This window comes from Tachyglossus aculeatus, chromosome 22 (genome assembly GCF_015852505.1).
Source record: "Tachyglossus aculeatus isolate mTacAcu1 chromosome 22, mTacAcu1.pri, whole genome shotgun sequence".
In the NCBI taxonomy this organism is placed as follows: Eukaryota; Metazoa; Chordata; class Mammalia; order Monotremata; family Tachyglossidae; genus Tachyglossus; species Tachyglossus aculeatus.
This window is the reverse complement of record NC_052087.1, coordinates 40,890,370-40,913,958: the sequence shown is the minus strand read 5'-3', so window position 1 is coordinate 40,913,958 and position 23,589 is coordinate 40,890,370. Positions and strand designations below refer to the sequence as shown.

Sequence of the window (23,589 nt, the reverse complement as noted above, 5' to 3'; positions counted from 1 at the left end):
ACTAATCTTTGTGGTCACAGAGGTGGGAGAAGGACCACGGGAGTGCAGTGTGGCTTAGTGGAAAGAGCACGGGCTTGGGAGTGGGAGGTCGTGGGTTCTAATCCCGGCTCCACCACTTGTCAGCTGTGTGACTTTGGGCATGCCACTTAACTTCTCTGTGCCTTGGTTACCTCCTCTGCAAAATGGGGATTAAGAGTGTGAGCCCTACTTTCATTCATTCATTCAATCGTATTTATTGAGCGCTTACTGTGTGCAGAGCACTGTACTAAGCCCTGGGGAAGTACAAGTTGGCAACATATAGAGACGGTCCCTACCCAACAGCGGGCTCACAGTCTAGAAGGGGGACAACCTGATAACCTTGTATTTATCCCAGTGCTTAGAACAGTGCTTGGCACACTGTTAGTGCTTAACAAATACCACCAGCATTGTTATTATTATTATTATGCCTGCAAAACATCAACTCTACGATGAACCGCTCCTGTGAGCTTGTTGTGGGCAGGGAACCTGTCTGTTATATTGTATTCGTTCATTCATTCATTCAATCGTATTTTTTGAGCGCTTACTGTGTGCAGAGCACTGTACTAAGCTCTTGGTAAGTACAAGTTAGCAACATATAGAGACAGTCCCTACCTAATAACGGGCTCACAGTCTAGAAAGGGGAGATGGACAACAAAACTTAATCCCCTCTCAGGTTCTCACCTGTAGAGTTTCCAGTACTCTACCAGTCTCGACTACGGGAGGGAGAGTCAAGCAGAGGCATATCAATTCCTTTTCTAGCCTTGGCAGTAGCTAGAGAGTGGAAGGCAATCTGTTACAAGTCAAAACTCCCCTGTGCTGGGCACCAGAGGCACGGGAGAGAGTTGAGGGTGGGGGACTCGAGTATATATTTGTACATATTTATTACTCAATTTTATTTGTACATGTTTACTACTCTGTTTTATTAATGATGTGCATATAGCTTTAATTCTATTTGTTCTGATGATTTGGACACCTGTCGACATGTTTTGTTTTATTGCCTGTCTCCTTCTAGCCTGTGAGCCTGTTGTTGGGTAGGGACCGTCTCTATATGTTGTCGACTTGTACTTCCCAAGCGCTTAGTACAGTAAGCGCTCAATAAACATGATTGAATGAAGGAATATAGCTTTAATTCTATTTGTTCTGACGATTTTGACACCTGTCTACATGTTTTGTTGTCTGTCTCCCCCTTCTAGACTGTGAGCCTGTTGTTGGGTGGGGACCGTCTCTATATGTTGCCGACTTGTACTTCCCAAGCGCTTAGTACAGTAAGCGCTCAATAAACATGATTGAATGAAGGAATATAGCTTTAATTCTATTTGTTCTGACGATTTTGACACCTGTCTCCGTGTTTTGTTTTGCTGTCTGTCTCCCCCTTCTAGACTGTGAGCCTGTTGCTGGGTGGGGACCATCTCTACATGTTGCCGACTTGTACTTCCCGAGCGCTTAGTACAGTGCTCTGCACACAGTAAGTGCTCAATAAATAAGACTGAAAGAATGAATGATTGTACACGGACAGCGGGGTGTTCTGGGGGAGATGTGTCCATGGTGTCGCTATGGGTCAGAGACCACTCGACAGCATAAGGCAAGACAAGCACTTAATACAGTGTTCTGCAGACAGTAAGCGCTCAATAAATACCACTGACTGGCTGACTAACTTTACCTTACTGGTCGGTGTTTAAGCCTCAACTAAGCCTCCCCACCCTGAGGTCTGAAGGGAGAAAGAAGTTTTCTCCTCAGCCTGCCTCTCTGCCTCTAGACTTTATATAAGCTCGGTATGAGAAGGGAATGTGTATGTTATATTGTACTCTCCCAAGTGCTTAGCAGAGTGCTCTGCACACAGGAAGTGTTCAATAAATACCACCGAATGAACTGAAAGGGGGCACAGGCAAGAACAGATCAATGATTTAACAGCAGAAGGAAGTAGCCCAGACTCACATTGGGTACGGAGCAGGGCTGGGAGAGACCACAGCCGCAAACGAGGAGTGGCGTTGCTCTCCTCGAGCAAAGGCTTCAACAAGATTGGGATGGTAATAATAATAATAACAAAAGTAATTATTTTGTTAATATGTTTTGTTTTGTTCTCTGTCTCCCCTGTCTAGACTGTAAGCCCACTGTTGGGTAGGGACCGTCTCTATATGTTGCCAACTTGGACTTCCCAAGCGCTTAGGACAGTGCTCTGCACACAGTAAGCGCTCAATAAATACGATTGAATGAATGAATGAATAATAATAATTCTGGTATTTGTTAAGTGCTTACTTTGTGCCAAACACTGTACTAAGCGCTGGGGTGGATACAAGCAAATCGGGTTGGACACAGTCCCTGTCCCACGTGGGGCACACAGTCTCAGCCCCCATTTTACAGATGAGGAAACTGAGGCCCAGAAAGGTGAAGTGATTTACCCAAAGTCACACAACAGACAATAATAATAATAATGATAATGGTATTTGTTAAGCCCTTACTATGTGCCAGGCACTGTACTAAGCACCAGGGCAGATACAAGGAATGTGGTTGGACACAGTCCCTGTCCCATGTAGGGTTCACAGTCTCAATCCCCATTTTACAGATGAGGTAACTGAGGCCCAGAGAAGTAAAGTGACTTGCCCAAGGTCACACAGCAGGCAAGTGGCAGAACCGGGATTAGAACCCCCAACCAGGCTCCAAAAGAATGACAAGCTCTTCTGTTTGGGACCCACCCATCAACACGATGGAGCACTATCTTTACATGTGCACAAACGCAGGAGGGAGTGTCGGTCACGCTGCGGACTTTTCCACCACACCTGCGAACGGGGAGGGGATTTTACCGTCACTGGTCTTATCTTCAAAGGAGGACAGCTGCGCTACACTCCCCAGGATGCGTTCGGTGTGTGTACGTGGACCTTCCCTATCAACAGAAACCTTCCTCTGGTTTCCAGGAAGTCCAACCAAAATTGAAATAAAAGAAGGCAATGAGAGAACATCCTTAGCTGGGACTATAAGTAAGAAAAGGCCCAGAGGGTCCATCAATAGCATTTATTGAGTGCTTACTGTGTGCAGAGCACAGAGGACTAGACAGAGACTTTAAATTGCTGATCAGGTTCACTGCTAGGGGGAGAAAAATGCATCCAAACTCATTTCCTCCTCCCGGCAATCACTTTTGCAGGGCACGGGTGTTTATTCATTCATTCACTCATTCATTCAATCATATTTATTGAGCACTTACTGCGTGCACAGCACTGTACTAAGCACTTGGAAGAGTTCAATATAACAATAAACACATTCCCTGCCCACAGTGGCAACAATGCCTCTAGTTTTCTAGACTGTAAGCTCTTTGTAGGCAGGGATCGCCTCTCCCAACTCTAGTGTATACCCTCCTGATCGCTTAGTACAGTGCTCAATAAATATCAGTGACTGAATGCCCATCCTGCATAGGCACTGTGTTCAAAGGAATGGGATTCAACATGATTTATGACACATGGAACAGAAAAGTAGCCAAGTGACATCAAGGGAGGGTTCCCTCCTCCTAGGAAAGTAAAAGCCAAACCACAAAGGAATCCAGGTAAAGGGCAGAAATAGAAAACCATCATTGTGCCAAATGGTTTGCCAGAGATTTAGTCAGATTCCCCGGTTGGGCCTTGGGGCGCTAAACACTTACTTTACGCAGCCTGTACTGGGGAAGAACACATGAAGAGAAATATAAGAAGGAATCCCTGATTTATTTTGGGGAAAAGATTGAGACTAGTAAATCATCAATGAAAAAAAAATAACCCTTCCCCAACCCAAGTCCCTTGATTGGCAGTTGCATTCGCTCACCCAAATAATAACCACTAGTAAAGGGCAGAAATAGAAAACCATCATTGTGCCAAATGGTTTGACAGAGATTTAGTCAGATTCCCCGGTTGGGCCTTGGGGCACTAAACACTTACTTTACGCAGCCTGCACTGGGGAAGAACACATGAAGGGAAATATAAGAAGGAATCCCTGATTTATTTGGGGGAAAAGATTGAGACTAGTAAATCATCAATGAAAAAAAAAAACACCCTTCCCCAACTCAAGTCCCTTGATTGGCAGTTGCATTCATTCACCCAAATAATAGGCACCAGAGGAAAATGAAAAGGAAAACCAGTTAGACTAAAACTACAAAATGTGACCAAATAAAATATATGAGGGAAAAATACCTTTCTGACCTGTGAAGAGGCCGGCGGACAGCAGGGGACACATGCACTTAGTACAGTGTTCTGCACACAGTAAGTGCTCAATAAATATGATCGAACACGTCAGCTGGAAGGGCAGGGTCAGTGACATGAAGACAGGTGGAAGCCTGGTCTTCCACAATGATACCAACCGGGGACTGCTGGAAAACTGCCCTAGCACACAGACTGGCCTGGCAGGGAGCACCCTGGACTCCCAAAGAAAGTGCTCAATAAATACTACTGATTGATTGATCGACAGGGGTGGCTCTCTTTGAGGAAAGGCTTGTGAAGCTTGGGAATACCAGGAGTCTGGCTTAAATGCAGAGACAGGCCCTTCTTGGGACAACTCCATTAGCGCAGTCACGCACTATTTTCACATTTTTGGTCTCACCCTCATTAGCTTCACTTTTGAAAATGAAAGACAGCTGTGTGTGTTAAAGAAAACTGAACTTGAACTATTAAAACTTGAGTGTAAATGGGACTCATTTATATTATATAAATATAATAAACTTAGTTATAACAGATTTCAGGAGACAAGTTTGTCTCTGGTCATAGGTTTTTCTGCCACCTAAAATAAGTTAGGATGGGACCTCTGAGTCCTCCTTCTGACCTGAAATGTAGCCCTAGGGAAAAATGTGGACAGAAAAGAAAATCTGGAAGAAGCCGCCAATATTTTTTGGGGGTGCGGCATGTTTTTTTCCCTGAGGTAGATCTGAAAGTGTCCTACTAGTCCCTGTGGTATAACTAAAGCTAGGTGCAGATTAAATAATAAAGTCCTCTCTTCCTGTAGAAAAGCAAAGGGTGACTATTCTCATTGATTTAAATTGTTCCCATTCACGGGTTCAAAAAGAACGCCACTTCGGTTATTCAATTATCCCCATCTTTCTCTGTCATTTGGAATGCCAATGAAGAAAAGAAATAGGAATTTTGGAAGCTTGATCCTCATAAAGATACCTTCCCAGACATTTTAAAGCAGTTGGTTCAGTGCTCTGTATAAGATAGGAGAAAGTTTTTTCTTTTCTTTCTTTCAAACGTGGTGGCAACGATCTCCACAACTGTGGGAGCTGGATCTCTGAAAGTGCTCTGGAGTGCTTATGTAAGACCCTGTATAGCTATACAAAGATTTATTGTCCTTCTTTTCAGTTGATCAATAGTATTTATTGAGCTCATACTTTGTGCCGAGCCCAGGACTTGGGAGAACTGACAGGATCTCTGCCCTCGAGGAGCTTGCCAGCTAGGAGGGGAGAGAGACGCTGAAATAAATTACAGATAACTTCTTTGCATTTTAAGTCTCATTTCTCCACCTAAACACAGAGAATTTTGCTGGCTTCACAGTAAATGACAGAGGTAGTATTAGTAAACTGAAGGCAGTGTGGCAATCCAATAATAACAAACGAAGGTTTGCCCTACTCAAATCACATTCTTTACAAAAAATGTAGCGTCATGTAGAAAAACCTCACAGACGACAATTAGAAAATTGTACTCTTTAAAAAAGAAAGTGAAACAAACAATATGGTTAAGTTCTAGTTTGGGGATTTCAAATAGGTAGGGAATCACCCAAACCTTAACTCGCTGGGTAATGATGGCAATTTACGGCCCACAAAATTCCTGTCACTGGTTTTAGAACTGGATAAATGCTTCATTCCTTCTAACAGAGTTCAGTCTTTACTGCGGCCCTGATGTCTGGAAATGAACGACTTCACCAGTGTGTATCTTTTCAAACGCTGGAGACCAAAAGCAAACCCGCAACGGCAACATTTTTCAACCCCAAAATGGTTTCCTTTTCCACAAGCAATGAGATCCTCCCTTTAGTCAAAGCCATATCAAATGTGTTTTTTTTTTTCTGTTTTCTCTGGAAATAGCATCAGCTCAGAGTGGGGAACTCTTCCTCTCTCAAACAATCAATCAATCAATCGTATTTATTGAGCCTCCCACCACCCAACCTCAACGCCCCCAAACACCAGATGCTGAAGGGTTATTGCTAAGTTGGCCCCACCCCTTGTGGTGTATCCACAAGTAGGATATAAAGAAGCTTGATAATATGTCTTCTCTAGAGGTAGGAATGACTTACGGTGAAGAGGCTGGTAATCGCATCAGGCTGCACTCTGCTGATGTCATCGTAGCAAGGCCAGACAATTTTTCTTTTACTCTGTGGCACAGCACCATTTCCTTGGTCCACTTCCTCAGGAGAAATGTATTTTGTAGTCAACATTGTCCAGTCATAAGAAGGCCCTGTGGCCAGAGTCTCTTCCATGTAATAATCCCATTTTTTAAAGCTGGACATGTTGAGACTTGGTTTTAATGCCTATTTAAAATGAAGAAACCACTCAAATTATTTCGGGCCACTGAAGGTTGATGATGTTCTTAGTGTAATGTTAATCTGCATTCTTCCTACCAATCTCAAACTGCAGCTTCGAGTGACTGGTAAGAATACTGTTGGACTGAAACACAGTGTGAATAATAAGGATAGTACTATTATTAACAGTGCTTGGCACATAGTAAGTGCTTAACAAATACCATCATTATTATTAACCATAATAATAGTAATGGTATTGGTTAGACTGGGCAGGGAATGGGTCTACTCAACTCAGTTGTGTTGTACTTGCCCAAACACTTAGCTTAGGGCCCTGCACATAGAAACTGCTCAAAATAGGCCATTGATTGATTGATTAATTAAGCATTTATTATGTAACAAGAACTAGGCTAAGCCTTAGGATAAAGGATAATCTGATCATGTGAATCACTCCCATTTATTTAGAATACTGACCGAATGAAAATCTCTCCCAAAACTCACATAAAACATATGGCCAGCCTCTGAAGTTTACTTAATCAAGAGAATGGTATTTATTGACTGCTTGGGTGAATTCCAGTCCTGCCACTTGTCTGCCGTGTGACTTGGGCAAATTGCTTAAATTCTCTAGGCCCTGGTTTCTTCATTTGTAAAACTGGGGTTCAATACTTGGTCTAGACCGTGGGGTAGGGACTGAGCCTGATCTCATTACCTTGAATTTACCCCAGTGCTTAGTACATATAGTAAATAATAATAATAATAATAATGTTGGTATTTGTTAAGTGCTTACTATGTGCCAAACACTGTTCTAAGCACTGGAATAGATACAAGGTTATTAGGTTGTCCCACTTGGGGCTCACAGTCTTGATCCCCATTTTACAAATGAGGTACCTGAGGCACAGAGAAGCTAAGTGACTTGCCCAAAGTCACACAGCTGACAAGTGGCAGAGCCGGGATTAGAACCCACCATCTCTGGGTCATGGTAGGTGCTCAACAACTACCATCGCCTGCCCTGGAGGAGTTTACAGTCTATGCGAACTCTGGGTGAATCATACCCACCACCAGCAAAACATGTGCTCCCGAGTGGCTTGAAGGTTTTCAGGAAGCCCACAAATCACAAGGAAATCATGTCTTGATACCATCAGCTTAGATGGCGTCAAATGTATCTTAACCTGAACTCAGGTGAACCTTTCGACGAATCCAAACACCGCCTGGCTTCTGAGACCTACCTCTATTTCAGTAGGGGCATACAGGTAATTAAAGAAGATCGGGCTCCTTTTGTGCATCTTGTCAATACAATCCCAAATACAGATTCCTTTTTTGGCATGTTTGTCACCTTTATCTTCAAATAATGTTCCTGAAAAGAAAAATCCAAAATGACCCAGAAAGTCGAACAAATGAACACTTCCCCCAAAAATGTGGAACCCAAACAAGAAATAAAACAGAATCACGTATAATATGCCTTGGAAAGAAAATAAACCCAATATCACACAGGTCCTGTGAGTCTAGCGTTTAACAAATACCATCGTTATTATCATTATTAATATTATTGTCTCTGGAGCCCTAGAACTAAAAGGTGGAGAAGACTAAATCGAAAAGAGTGACCCCTGAGGGGTAAGGGGGTAAAGTGGGAATGTTTCTGAGCAGTGACAAAAAGTTCATCCCATGACTCACGTCATTTAGGTCCACCATGGGTGCTGAAAATACACACACCTGCTTGACTAGAATCCAGGTTTTATGGGGGAGACTCCACAATTTCTCCAGAGACAGTGGGAACGTACTTCAAATGGACTTACTGACGCTAGGGTAAAACACAATTTGAATTCGTTCAGATTTTCAGTCTTTATGGGACTGGTGTGAATGAATTCACTCTATTTCTTTAGATTGTTTAGTCTCCTCTAGACTCTCTCATGATTCCAGGTACTACTTTGAGGTGGGAGGGGTTGGTTGCCATTCTTGGGCACCAAACTTCAAATTAAACAAAAACAGGACTGAAAGAGGCACATGAACCTTTATTCTGAGGTTTGCTAAGTGGCCCTCAAGAAGTTGTTTTCGCCTCTACAAACAAGTAAAATGTTCACACCATTGCGTTAAGAAACTCAGTATTTCAACTTCACGTTTATTTCAGACAATTACATAATAAGGTGTGTGTGGGTGTGGGAATATTGTTTAATATCATACCCGTAGAGGAACACAATGCGAAAAGCTTGGAGGATCACGTCACCCAGAGTTTTCTTTTTTCCAAACTAAATGACTCAGTCAAAATCAACAATGCAGCCATTTATCAGGGAAGGAATGGCATAAACCTATTTTCCTAGCCTCTGATGAATGACCTTCGCAACAAGTAGCGCCAATACCTGCAATCTGGAGGACCTCCCACCTAGCAGGAGATATTTTGGTGGGGCAGCCATGAAATGGTTTCGTACCACAACATAGCAGTCATTATTCCTGCTGGCCTCATTTTGGGGACAGGAGGTCGAAAGTCGGTCAGTCAATCGTATTTATTGAAGGCTTACTGTGTGCAGAACACTGTATGAAGCACTTGGGAGAGCTCAATTTAACAATATAACAGAGACATTCTCTGCCCACAACGAGCTTACTGGGGAAGCAGCAATGGCCCAGTGGATAGAGACCAGCCTGGGAGTTGGGAGGACATGGGTTCTAATCCCAACTCTGCCACTTATTCTGCTGACACTAGGCATGTCACTTCACCTCTCTGTGCCTCAGTTACCTCATCTGTAAAATGGGGATTAAGACTGTGAGCCCCATGTGGGACAGGGGCTGTGTCCAACCTGATAAATGCCATTATTATTATTATTATCTTGTACCTACCCCAGCACGTAGAACAGTGCTTGACACATATTAAGCACTTAACAAATACTATTACTATTATTATTATTATTACAGTCTAGAGTCTACAGTCTGAAAGCAAAGATGCTCTGTGGATACTTGGAAGGGGTATGCTTAGAGTGGTCATTATGCTGAGGCCTGGAGCCTGCTGATTCTGAATGTGCCCATGGGATTAGGTAATGATAATAATAATAATAGCAGTATTTGTTAAACCCTTACTATTTGCCTGGCACTATATTAAGCACTCCCCTTACTGTAGGGGTTCCTCAAGGGTCAGTTCTTGGTCCCCTTCTGTTCTCTATCTACACTCACTCCCTTGGTGAACTCATTCGCTCCCACGGCTTCAACTATCATCTCTACGCTGATGACACCCAAATCTACATCTCCTCCCATGCTCTCTCTCCCTCCTCCAGGCTCGTATCTCTTCCTGCCTTCAGGACATCTCCATCTGGATGTCTGCCCACCATCTAAAACTCAATATGTCCAAGACTGAACTCCTTATTCATTCATTCATTCAATCGTATTTATTGAGCGCTTACTGTGTGCAGAGCACTGTACAAAGCGCTTGGGAAGTACAAGTTGGCAACATATAGAGACTGTCCCTACCCAACAGCGGGCTCACAGTCTAGAATCTTCCCTCCCAAACCCTGTCCTCGCCCTGACTTTCCCATTACTGTAGACGGAACTACCATCTTTCCAGTCTCACAAGCCCGCAACCTTGGTGTCATCCTCAACTCCGCTCTCTCATTCACCCCACACATCCAATCTGTCACCAAAACTGCTGGTCTCACCTACACAACATCGCCAAGATTCACCCTTTCCTCTCCATCCAAACTGCTACCTTGCTGGTTCAATCTTTCATCCTATCCCGACTGGATTACTGCATCAGCCTCCTCTCTGATCTCCCATCCTCCTGTCTATCCCCGCTTCAGTCTATACTTCACTCTGCTGCCCGGATTATCTTTGTACAGAAACACTCTGGGCATGTCATTCCCCTCCTCAAAAATCTCCAGTGGCTGCCTGTCAACCTATGAATCAAACAAAAACTCCTCACTCTCGGCTTCAAGGCTGTCCATCCCCTCGCCCCCTCCTACCTCACCTCCCTTCTCTCCTTCTACAGCCCAGCCCGCACCCTCCACTTCTCTGCCACTAACCTTCTCACTGTGCTTCGTTCTTGCCTGTCCCACCGTCGACCCCCGGCCCACGTCCTTCCCCTGGCCTGGAATGCCCTCCCTCCACACATCCGCCAAGCTAGCTCTCTTTCTCCTTTCAAAGCCCTACTGAGAGCTCACCTTCTCCAGGAGGCCTTCCCAGACTGAGCCCCCTTTTCTTCTCCTCCTCCCCATCCCTCCCTCTGCCCTACTTCCTTCCCCTCCCCACAGCACTTGTATATATTTGTACAGATTTATTACTCTATTTATTTTACTTGTGCATATTTACTATTCTATTTATTTTGTTAATGATGTGCATATAGCTGTAATTCTATTTATTCTAACGATTTTGACACCTGTCTGCATGTTTTTTTTTTGTTGTCTGTCTCCCCCTTCTAGACTGTGACCCCATTGTTGGGTAGGGACCATCTCTATATGCTGCCGACTTGTACTTCCCAAGCACTTAGTACAGTGCTCTGCACACAGTAAGTCCTCAATAAATACAATTGAATGAATTAAGCACTGGGATGAATACAAGAAAATCGGGTTGGACGCAGTCCTTGTCCCATATGGGGTGCATAGTCTTAATCTCCATTTTACAGATGAGGTAACTGAGGCCCAGAGAAATGAAGTGACTTGCCCAAGGTCACTTATCAGACAAGTGGCGGAGCCAGGATTAGCTGAACATGACCTTCCGAATTCCAGGCCCGTGCTCTATCCACTATGCCATGCTGCTTCCCACAGGGACAGAGGACACAAGAGGAGCTATTTGAGGATCCAAGTGGTCTAGGAATGGCCCCGTTTGTAGGGAGTGAGTTGGAGTCTTCCAGGGCCTAAAATTACTTTCCTCTTGAGAGCCACATCAGCCTGGAGGAAATTGCTTCTTCTCTGAGAAGCTATGGGGAGGGCCCGTGGTGGCAGAAAGGAGAAGTGGGAGGTGAGAAGTGAGAAGTGCTGTCCTCAAATTTTCCTTCCAGACCCTTCTTATCTTTCTCCACCAACACCAACTGCCCTCCTCTCATCTGTCTAGGTCTGGCCCCAGGCACCAGCTCTGCGGGCCTCGGGACTCCAAGCTTTGAGATGGATTGCGAGGAGGGGAGGGGAGCTGGTAGCAACTCTCCCAAGCACTTAGTACCGTGCTCTGCACAAAGTAAGCGCTCAATAAATACGACTGACTGACTGAGTTTAGGAATGGGGAGAATCAAACTCAGTGCAAACTTTGTCAATTGCGTTTGGGCATTCGTTTACTATTTGTACGGTCATTTTGAATGGGTCGGCAGGAATTGTAGATGGGGATGAGGACCGGGGAAGGGATCGGCTTCAAATAGCTGATACTTCGGGGAGTCATATTTTCAGCTTTTGGGCTGGACTGGAATCCTTTAAGTGTTGGCAGAAAATCTGGGATGTGAAAGGCTGGAAGCCCAGCTCAAAAATCCATGGGGGTAATGGCCTTCATCATCCTCATCAGCGTATGGCTGGGGGAACATTTGTCTACAAATTTCCACCTCTGGTTTTCCCCAAGGGCATATGGGCACCTAGTAAATTCTTTCTGAAGCTCATCAGAGTAACAGCGACCCCCTCAACCCAACAGAGGAGACTTTAAGGTGGAAAAAAGGCAGGAAAGGCCCTCATTAGTGCTGCTTACTAGTCTGTCTCTTAGCTATTCCCCCCACCTTCAGATCCTGGAGATTCAAGATCTGTTTTCCATCTAAAATCAATTGTCAGGATTGTGGGAAACAATCTGATTTTATAATCTTGGGTTGTCCCCAAGACAATTTCCAGAACTCCAGTAAATATTTTCTGGTCTTAACAATTCAGCTGAATTTGAATATTTGGATGGGCGATAACATACGTGGTTAAGACCATTTGTCTTTCAAAGCAGTTAAAACTTCCTAAATATTAAAGTTGACAATATCAGATAACATACCCAAAATGGGCCACTGGGCGACATGGCCCCAAACTCTCCCCCTTCTAGACTGTGAGCCCGTTGTTGGGTAGGGACCATGTTTATATGTTGCCGACTTGTACTTCCCAAGCGCTTAGTACAGTGCTCTGCATACAGTAAGCGCTCAATAAATACGATTGAATGAATGAATGAATTTCAGAACCTATTAGTAAAAAAATTTCTACACACAGCTTTCATTCCTGCAGAATGTACATGTTATACAAGGGGGTCTCTGACTGCAAACCAAAATTCATCTTTGGCCAAACATGGCTTCCAGTCAAATGAAATGATTTTGTTAATGAATATTGGAAAAGGTATCTCTTTCCTTTATATTTGTTCGATTCCAAAATTATTGAAATGCACCATATCCACAAGAATAACCCACACGCCTTTAAAGGACTAGCACAATCGTGTCAGAGCGGAATTTTCCCCCTTATATTTACTTAACTCCGAAATCCTAGTTAGATTCAATATCTGGGCAACCAGTTCCTCTCTAACCTTGTCATGCTTGAACAGATTCATTTCAGTTGGGATTAATTAAAAACAAAGCATCTAAAAACGATCAACAATAAAGGAGCCAAAACATCCCGCATTCATACACGTACCATGCTCTAATCTTTCGTAGTCTGAGTCCAGGAGAAATGTTTTAAATCGATTGGAAACGTAGTGGAAAGCTAAGAACTTGAGGTAATACTGATTAAATTCAAACTCTGTTGGATACTGGTTATGAATCTAAAAAAAAAATAAGAGGAGAAAAGAGTTACATAAGAAAAGAAGGTTTGACAAGGCTAAATATGATAAAACCAGACAAAATAGGATGCCACGATTCTGTATAAATGCTGACCTCAAATATGAACCTGAGACATAGTTACCTTGGTTACACTCTTTGTGTTCCCATACAAGAAACATTCTTTTGTTCTGCTCCTGAAATTTCTTTTTCCTAGGTCTTTCCATCTCCCAAATCTAGGATTCTTAGACTAAATAGTTGAAGCCATGCTTAAGGCACAATCAGAGAGGATTGGCTGATGATTTTAGTCTCTAAAATTCAGTTAAAACTTTTAGTGCTAGGCTTTCTGAAACAATCTTTAACCCACTTTAGATTCCCTCTGCCCAACCAGCAGGATTTCTTCGTAAAAGACCAAGTTGTCTTTGGTTACCATATTGTATTGTAATCAAATGAACCCTCTATGTTGTGTGTTCGCTCACCTCTGCCTTTCCCTTAATGTGTGAGACTTCGGAACTGAAGAGTATTTATAAAACGAGTGGTTCTTGTCACCAAACAGTCCCACTCTACGATCTCTGGGTAAGGAGGAGTCAGGCCACCTGCACCAGAGAACTGGTGAAGCAGCGTGGCTCAGTGGAAAGAGCCTGGGCTTTGGAGTCAGAGGTCACGGGTTCAAATCCCGGCTCTGCCACTTGTCAGCCGTGTGACTTTGGGCAAGTCACTTCACTTCTCTGGGCCTCAGTTACCTCATCTGTAAAATGGGGATTAAGACTGTGAGCCCTACATGGGACAACCTCATCACCTTGTAACCTCCCTACCACTTACAACAGTGCTTTGCATATAGTAAGCGCTTAATAAATGCCATAAAAAAAACCTGCCCACAAAGAGGGACCCAAAGGGGGCAGAGGTGCAGATGGTGAAAATATGTCCCTTAGAGTGAATCAGAGGAGGGAAGCAGTGTGGCCTAATGGAAAGAGCACAGGCTCTGGGTTCTAATCCCGGCTCTGCCACTTGACCGCTGGGTACCCCTGGATAAGATACTTAAGTACTCTGTGCTTCAGGTGGAGCCGATAGAGCACAGGCCTGGAAATCAGAGGTCATGGGTTCTAATCCCAGCTCCGCCACTTGTCTGCTGTGTGGCCTTGGGCAGTTCACTTCACTTCTCTGGGCCTCAGTTCCCTCATCTGTAAAATGGGTATTAAGAATGTGAGCCCCATGTGGGACAAGGACTGTGTCCAACCCAATTTGCATGTATCCACCCCAGCGCTTAGTACAGTGCCTGGCATATAGTAAGTGCTTAACGAATACCACAATTATGAGAAGCAGCATGGCTCAGTGGGAAGAGCACGAGCTTGGGAGTCAGAGGACGTGGGTTCTAATCCCATCTCGCCACTTGTCTGCTGTGTGACCTTGGACAAGCCACTTCACTTCTCTGTGCCTCAGTTACCTCATCTATAAAATGGGGATTAAGACTGTGAGCCCCACATGGGACAAACTGATTACCTTGTATCTACCCCAGCGCTTAGAACAGTGCTTGGCATATAGTAAATGCTTTAACAAATACCATCATCATTATTATTATCTGTAAAATGGGGATTCAAGAACTCTTCTCCCTCCTACTCAGACTGTGAGCTCCACCTGGGGACTGTGACTGACAAGAATATCTTGTATCTACCCCAGTGCTTGCTTAGTACAATAGTAACAATAATAATGGTATTTGTTAAGCGCTATGTGCCAAATACTGTTCTAAGTACTGGGGCAGATGCAAGTTAATTAGGTTGGGCACACTCCCTGTCCTGCATGGGGCTCACAGTCTTAATCCCCATTTTACAGATGAGGTAACTGAGGCACAGAGAAGTGAAGTGACTTGCCCAAAGTCACACAGCAGACAAGTGGCAGAGCTGGGATTAGAACCCATCAATCAATCAATCATATTTATTGAGCGCTTACTGTGTGCAGAGCCCTGTACTAAGCGCTTGGGAAGTACAGGTTGGCAACATATAGAGACGGTCCCTACCCAACAGTGGGCTCATAACCAGTATCCATCACCTTCTGATTTCCAGGCTTGTGCTCTATCTACTACGCCACTCTGCTTAACAAATGCCATAATAATAATAATAATAATAATAATAATAATAATAACAATAATAATAATAATAATAACTGGAGGTGGTTAGAATTTAGCCTGCCTGGAAAATAGGGAACGAGAAGCAAGCTCAGTCAGAAGCTAGCCTTAACCCAGGACAGTAACAGCTCCCATGGCAAGAAAACTGGTGATTCCCAGGGTTAGAATCGGCGGCTGCAGGTTAGGACTGGTTTGGGCCCTTGTGGGAGAGCTGCTGCCTGTACAGTTCAGTGACCAGCATTTTCCAAACACCAGCACTGCGGGCTGACCCTTCCTCCTTGACAGAGTTAGGAGAAATGAGGAATGATCTTTTCCCTTCTGAGTTTGGAGCAGGGGAATGGGGTGCTTGGGGAAGGGGCTGCCGATGAGGACCCTCACCATAGCCTAGTGCCTGAAGATTCTGGGGGTTTGGGGGGAGCCTGGCATGGTGACGGCACGGAGGTTATGAATTCCATACATAACAAATGCCCCGCACACTCTCATAGAGTGTTCTTTTGTTTCTTATTCTTTCCTTCCAAGTCGGTAGCCATAGCCGCAATAGCTCGGTGACACAGGGTCCTGGGAAGGGGCTTTGAACCCTGCGATAGTGGGGTTGTTTCAACTGGAAGGACCTTGGAGTAGGTTAGGAACACCTTGGTGACAGTCATGACAGTGACCCCTTGGAGACGTAGTGTGGCCTAATGGGCAGAGCCCGGGCCTGGGAATCAGAAGAACTTGCGTTCTAAACCCGTCTCTACTTATTGTTTGCTGTGTGACCTTGGGAAAGTCACGTCACTTCTCTGTGCCTCAGTGCCCTCAACTGCAAAATGAAGATTAAGAGTGTGAGTCCTAGGTAGGATAGGGATTGCGTCCAACCTAGTCAGCTTGTATCTCCCCCAGCGCTTAGTATGGTGCCTGGCACATAGTAAGTGCTTAACAAATACCATTAAAAAACAAAGTCTCCAAGGACAAAGAGCAGTCTTGGGATGGGCCTTGAATTTTTGGCAATGAGGGGCAGAGCAGGCCGGGACAGGCCCAGGGTGTGATGCAGCACCAACAGGGCACGCGGTGCCAAACCTGGAAGTGAATGCCAACAGGGTAAACCCACTGGGTCACGGGGTTTCCATCAGCATTGATTTTTAAGAAGCCGGTTTTGGAGGAGAGGGGAAAAACGAGTGCCAAACCTCATCTTGGTTTTGCCACTTGCTTCGAAGTTGCTTAAAATGAGCATTTTAGGTGGGATTTCCCAAAGTCTCTGTAGCCGAATATTGCAGTCAGGGCTTAATAAGGCTAGCAGCGGTGTACCTGCATGCACTCGGTTGCTCTGGATGAGGTCAAGGGAAGCTCGTAACCACTTGGCCAGGCAGTAATTCTGGCCAAAAAGCTGGAAGAACGCACATCAGTCACATGGACTATATGCTCCTTTGGGGGCAGGGATTGCGTCTAATCACTCTGCTGTATTGTGCTCTCCGAAGTGCTTAGTGCAGGGTTCTGCAAACAGTAAGCACTCAATAAATACCACTGATTGACTGATTAAACCTCACACAGTATGTCTCCAGAACAAAATGCAGGACCCCCCAAATAAATTCCAGTGTATGGACATTCGCCCCACCAAGAAGTGAGCCCTAAAGACCCCCAAACTGGGGATGTCACTCAAACTGACCAGTGCTCCTATGCAGTGCTGAATGCTGGGTGAGAGATAATAATAATAATAATAATGATAATTACTACAGTATTTGTGAAGCGCTTACTATGTGCCAGGCACTGTTCTAAGCACTGAAGTGGATACAAGCAAATTGGATTGGACATAGTCTCTGTCCCATGTGAGGCTCACAGTTTCAATCCCAGATGAGGTAACTGAAGCAAAGAGAAGTGAAGTGACTTGCCCAAGGTCACACAACAGACAAGTGGTGGAGCTGGGATTATTCATTCATTCAGTTGTAATTACTGAGTGCTTACTGTGTGCAGAGCACTGTACTAAGTGCATGGAAAGTACAATTCAGCAATGATTAGAGACAATCCCTGCCCACAACAGGCTCACAGTCTAGGAGGGGGGAGGCGGGCATCAAAACAAATAAACAGGCATCAATAGCAACAATATGAATAAATTGAATTATAGATATAAACGCTTCATTAATATAAATAGTATTATAAATGTGCATAGCTATACACAAGTACTTTGGGGTGGGGAGGGAGGTAAAGGGAGCGAGTCGGGGCATTGGGGGTGGGCAGAGGGAAAGGGGGGCTTAGTCTGGGAAGGCCTCCTGGAGGAGGTGAGCCTTCAGTAGGGCTTTGAAGTGGGGGAATTTGATTGTTTGGCAGATGTGTGGAGGAAGGGCATACCAGGACAGAAGTAGGACGTGGGCCAGGGATCGACAGTGGGAAAGATGAGAAAGAGGCCCAGTGAGGAGGTTAGTGGCAGAGGAGTGGAGTGTGTGGGCTGGGCTGTAGGAGAAAAGGGAGGTGAGGTAGGAGGGGGCAAGGTGATGGAGAGCTTTGAAGCTAATAGTGAGGAGTTTTTGCTTGATATGAGGTTGCTAGGTAACCACTGGAGATTTTTGACGATGACGGTGGGCCAGGGGGTGGTGGTGACATGCCCAGAATGTTTCCAAACAAAGATAATCCGGGTGGCAGAGTGAGGTATAGACTGAAGTGGGGTTAGAACCCATAACCATAATTGAAGCAGCATGGCTCAGTGGAAATAGCACAGGCTTTGGAGTCAGAGGTCATGGGTTCAAATCCCGGGTCTGCCAATTGTCAGCTGTGTGACTTTAGCCAAGTCATTTCACTGTGCCTCAGTTACCTCATCTGTAAAATGGGGATTAAGACTGTGAGCCCCACGTGGGACAACCTGATCACCTTGTAACCTCCCCAGCACTTAGAACAGTGCCTTGCACATAGTAAGTGCTTAATAAAATGCCATTATTATATATAATACATTATTATATATTATAATATATATAGTTTATATATATTATTATATATTATACAAAGTATTATTATTATGGAGCCTGTGCTCCATCCACTATGCCATACTGCTGCTGAAGAGAGCTTGACAACCCAGCTTCACTTTTAGAACTCAGCCACCTGTATGCTACTGCCTCTCTTCTGAACACTTGACTTCATAAGATGGCATTTTTAAGAAAACAGCTACAGCTCTAAAAGCTTGTCATTTTGTTGATGTTCCAGGACATTACTATGAATAGGTTTCATTTATCAAAATTTATGGAAGTCTGTTTACGAAGGAGGCATTTTCCCTACAATACCTTAAGGGAACAGGTGTGATGCCTTGCTTGATGGGAGAATCCATTCAGCCCAGCTCCCGTTTTGGGGCTGCAGGTCTGAGGAGTTCCAAAATCCCAGGTGATGAGGAGCCCTGAACTAGTTTCCCCCAAATTCTTCTGGACTGATCAGTGGGTTTGCAGGTTGAAGATTCACAAATTAATCCAAATTAAATTGACTTTTTGAATAAGTATCATAATAAGGGATTCAAAAGTCTAGTTTGAAGAGCAGAGAAGCAGTGTGGCCTAATGGATAGAGCAGGGGCTGGGAGTCAGAAGCACCTGGGTTCTAGTCCCGGCTCCGCCACTTGTCAGCTGTGACCTTGGGCAAGTCATTTCATTTCCCTGTGACTCAGTTACCTCAGCTGTGCAATAGGGATTATGACTGTGAACCCCATGTGGGACATGGACTGTGTCCAACCTGATTACCTTGTATTAGTACAGTGCTCTGCACACAGTAAGCGCTCAATAAATACGATTGATTGATCTACCTCAATGCTTAGAACAGTGCCTGACATATAGTAAGCGCTTAACACATACCATAAAAAAGAGCCCTCCAATCCCTACAGTTAAAAATAAAATCACATTTTTCTTACCAAGTTTTAACTGATTCAGATTTATTAGTTAGGATCCTCTTGCCTGTTTCGCCAACAAATTAGTATTGGATGCCAGAGAGAAAGAGAGAGAATGAAGAAACCTGTTGTCCCCCTAAAAAGACTTTCACCATAAGTAGAGCTAGAGAAAGCAGGTCAGGCCCAAGAAAAATCTCACAAATAAGGATCTCAGTAAAAAAACCCACCAAATATTGTCCACAGCATGGGTTTTTCTGCAAGCTCCCTTCCTCACCATGACCATAACCAAAATTACAATGGCATTATCAGAGATATGGAGGAGGTAAGTTATGATTCTGTAGCTTTGAAAAAGCTTTGGCAGGCTTGAGAGTTTTAGAAACCTACTGGGCAGGTCTGTTTAAACTATTCTAATTAGATGCTTAAATTCTCAGAATTTAAAATGAGAACAACTATGACTAAAACGACTAATCCTATCAATCAGTAGTATTTATTGAGGGCTTACTGTGTGCAGAGCACTGTACTAAGCACTTGGTAAAGTGCAATACAACACAGTTTGTAGATGTGATGCTTGCCCCTAGACCAGTGTAATGGTCTTACTGATGGAGAGGAATGAGTCAATCCTGGAAAAGCACCAATTTGAAAACTTTAATACTGAATTGCTACCACTTTGGAAGACAGGAATTAAATCAATTAGGGAAGAAAGGGTCATTAGGGAGAGGTCCAAAGTAGTGTACCTGTATATATGTATACATGTATATATGTTGTACGTATTTATTACTCTATTTTATTTGTACATATCTATTCTATTTTGTTAATATGCTTTGTTTTGTTCTCTGTCTCCCCCTTCTAGACTGTGAGCCCACTGTTGGGTAGGAACCGTCTCTATATGTTGACAACTTGTATTTCCCAAGCGCTTAGTACAGTGCTCTGCACACAGTAAGCGCTCAATAAATACGACTGATTGATTGATTGCCCATGAGGACCTTACAGCCTCCAGAACCTAAGTACTTAGTACCGTATTCTGCACATAGTAAACTCTCAATAAATACCACTGATTAGCATGTGCATTTTAATAGAATCCTTAGTCTCTTTCAAATATCATCGAACTTCTGTTGGTGCTAAGGGAAGTTAGATGATATGGTATGCTGCACTGAGCAATGTATTTCTTAACAAAAGTTGGAATTACAAACATTTTTCATATAGGTATGAGCTATCAGGGATTTAGTTTTGATCTTTGTACCATTAAAGTTTTGAAATATATTAAGGTCAATAAAAATCAATTACAAATCCCAATAAAAATTTAAGTCTTGGAAATGAAATATGACAACTTTAAAAATTGTTTTTTAAAGCCACAGGCACAAAAAACACGGTAGAAATTAAAGTATAATGAATCATATAATACAGTCTACTCATCCGAGGGAAACTATTTTCTAAACCATTTACGGAAAATAAATACAAGTAGCAGATATAGTTCACGTTACTTTCGATAATGATGACAAAGTAAAATTGCTCACCAGGCAGAATCTTGATTTTTGTATGCTTTTAGAAGGGATGGGAGAAGAAAGTCACCTACAGGCCTAGAGTTAACACTGGTTTCTCAGATAGTGCCTAACTGGTAATAAAAGCAGTGTGGTCTATTGAAAAGAGCCCTGGCCTCAGAGTCAGGAGATCTGGGTTCTAATCCCAGCTCCACGACTTGCCTGCTAAGGGATCTTGGGCAAGTCACTTAACTTCCCCTTGACACAACTTCCTCATCTGTAAAATGGGGATTAAATTCCCGTTCCTGTGTCTGATCTGAACATACTGTACATACCCCAATGTTTAGCCCAGTGCTTGGTACCTGGTAGCACTTTAATATCGCAATTATTGCTTTTTGTTTGTTTGTTTCAGGGGAGCAAACATCCGTTACATTGTATTTCAAATGCAGTCACAGGAGCTTTCAGTCAATCAACAGTATTTATTGAGCACCTACTGGGTATGCTGACAGACTAATAATTACAGAAAGAAGAAACTAATAGAGTATAAATCTCTAGACTGCATGCTCCTTGTGGGCAGGCAATAGGTCTACTTTATATTGTACTCTCCCAAGCACTTAGTTCAGTGCTCTGTACTCAGTAAGCACTCAATAAATTTGATTGATTGATTGACTTTTAAGGTATGTACATAAGTGCTATGAGGGATTGTGAGAACTTGAGTGTTTAGATGGTGTGAAAACAATCAGTTGGGTGATGGAGGCTATAAGATAGGGAGATTAGCCCTCCTCCAAGAGGCCTTCCTTGACTAAACCCTCATTTCTCTTCCTCACTTCCCCTTCTGCTACGCCTTGGATCTTCACCTGCTAAACACTTGATATTCACCCCATCCTCTAAGCACTTGGTATTTTCTTTACCCTCAGCTCCACAGTACATATGTACACGATATGTCTCTAATTCTATTTATATTGATGCTATTGATGCCTGTTTGTTTTGTTTCATTGTCTGTCTCCCCCCTTTTAGACTGTGAGCCTGTTGTTGGGCAGGGATTGTCTCTATTTGTTGCTGAACTGTACTTTCCAAGCTCTCCACACAGTAAGCGCACGATTGAATGAATGAACGAATAAAGTCCTGAACTCTGTCATTTCCCTGATCTGGAATTTATTTTAATGTCCATCTCCCCGTCTAGACTCTGAGGTCTGGGAGGGCAGAGATTGGGTCTACCAATTCTATTGTACTGAACTTTCCCAAGCACTTATGATAGTGCTCTGCAATAAATATCACCGACTTCACACATTGCATATAAGTTCCTTGAGGGCAGAGACTTTACGGTACTCACCCAAGTGCTCAGTACAGCGCTTTACATACAGTAAGTGCTCAATAAATACCACTGTTGAATGATCGATTAGAAGCTAATCAGGGAAGACCTCCTAGAAGAGGCCTTCTAAAATAATCTCTCCTCCAAGAGGTCTTCCCTGATGACCTCATTATCCCATTCATGCTGAGAAGCAGTGTGGCCCAGCGGCAAAAGTCCAGGCTTGGGATTCAGAGGTCATGGGTTCTAAATCTGACTCTGCCACCTGTCTGCTGTGTGACCTTGGGCAAGTCACTTAACTTCTCTGAGCCTCAGTTCCCTCATCTGTAAAATGGGGATTAAGACTGTGAGCCCCATGTGGGACAACCTGATCACCTTGTATCCCCACCAGCGCTTAGAACAGTGTTTGGCACATAGCACTTAATAAATGCCATCATTATTACTATTATTATTAACCCTCCCTCATGCATCATCTATGTACTTGGGTCTGTACCCCTTAAGCACTTTGATATTCAACCCATCCCCAAGCCCAGAGCCCTTACATGCAAGTCCATCTGTAATGTATTTTAATGTCTACTCTGTAAGCTCCTTGTGGGCAGGGATTGTGTCGGTTTACTTTACTGTACAGCATTCTCCCAAGCACCTGAATCAATGTTCTGCACACAATAAGCACTCAATAAACACCACTGATTAAGATATGATTTTCAGAATGCTTTAAAAATGGAGAAACTTGTAGTTTATTGACTAGGCAGTGGGGAAGAAGCGAGCAAGAGGTTGGCAGGGGAAGGATTAAGGCTGAGACATATTCATTCAATCGTATTTATCAAGCGCTTACTGTATGCACAGCACTGTACTAAGCGCTTGGGAAGTACAAGTTGGCAACATATAGAGATGGTCCCTACCCAACAGTGGGCTCACAGTCTAGAACGGGGAGACAAAGAACAAAACAAAACATACTAACAACATAAAATAAACAGAATAAATATGTACAAATAAAATAAATAAATAAATGAAAAAGGGTGACCTGAGAGGAATGAAAAGTGTGAGCTGAGGTGAAGTGGGAGAAGAGAGTTGACAAGATGGAGCGAGTGAGACAGAGAGTTGCTTGCCTGCAAATCAATGGTCAGGAGTTTCTGCTTGAGGCAGAATAATGGAGCTGGGCCACCCACAAATCTCACAGAGATTAAAAACAAAGAAAAACATTTTTTAAATGATGAGTTCCTTCTTTTTACTGGGTAGCACAAAGTAAGCGGTGGGTATTTAGTTATAATAAAAAAAGCAGAAAAAAGCAAATGAGCACATTATTACTATTATTATTGTATTTGTTAAGCACTTACTACATGCCGTGCACTGTACTAAGCGCTGGGGTAGATATAAGAAAATTGAGTTGAACACAGTCCCTGTCCCGCAAAGGGCTCACAGTCTTCACCCCCATTTTACAGAAGAGGTAACTGAGGCACAGAGAAGTGAAGTGACTTGCCCAAGGTCACACAGCAGACAGGTGGAGGAGCCAGGACTAGAACCCATGACCTTCTGACTCTCAGGCCCGGCTCTGTTCCAATTCCTCCTCTCAAACCCCTGTTTACGGTCTCTGGTCCCTCCAAGCAAATCACCCAATCAATCAATCAGTCAACCAATCGTATTTATTGATTATCTAATCACCTAATCACCTACGCTCTCTGTTCTCCCCCCTCCAAA

At 43.6% G+C, this 23,589-nt stretch overlaps 1 protein-coding gene across 4 annotated transcripts in view; it reads right to left on the bottom strand.

The window, feature by feature from the left end:
- Positions 1-23,589, bottom strand: part of SBF2 (SET binding factor 2) — a 586,574-nt gene that overhangs the window by 9,972 nt on the left and 553,013 nt on the right. For all 4 annotated transcript variants that reach the window (XM_038765198.1, XM_038765199.1, XM_038765200.1 and 1 more), the window contains 3 exons: positions 13,029-13,155; positions 7,707-7,834; positions 6,259-6,492 (listed from right to left, as the gene is read on the bottom strand). In XM_038765198.1, the coding sequence (XP_038621126.1) occupies positions 6,259-6,492; positions 7,707-7,834; positions 13,029-13,155 (489 nt within the window). The remainder of the gene's footprint in view (positions 1-6,258; positions 6,493-7,706; positions 7,835-13,028; positions 13,156-23,589) is intronic.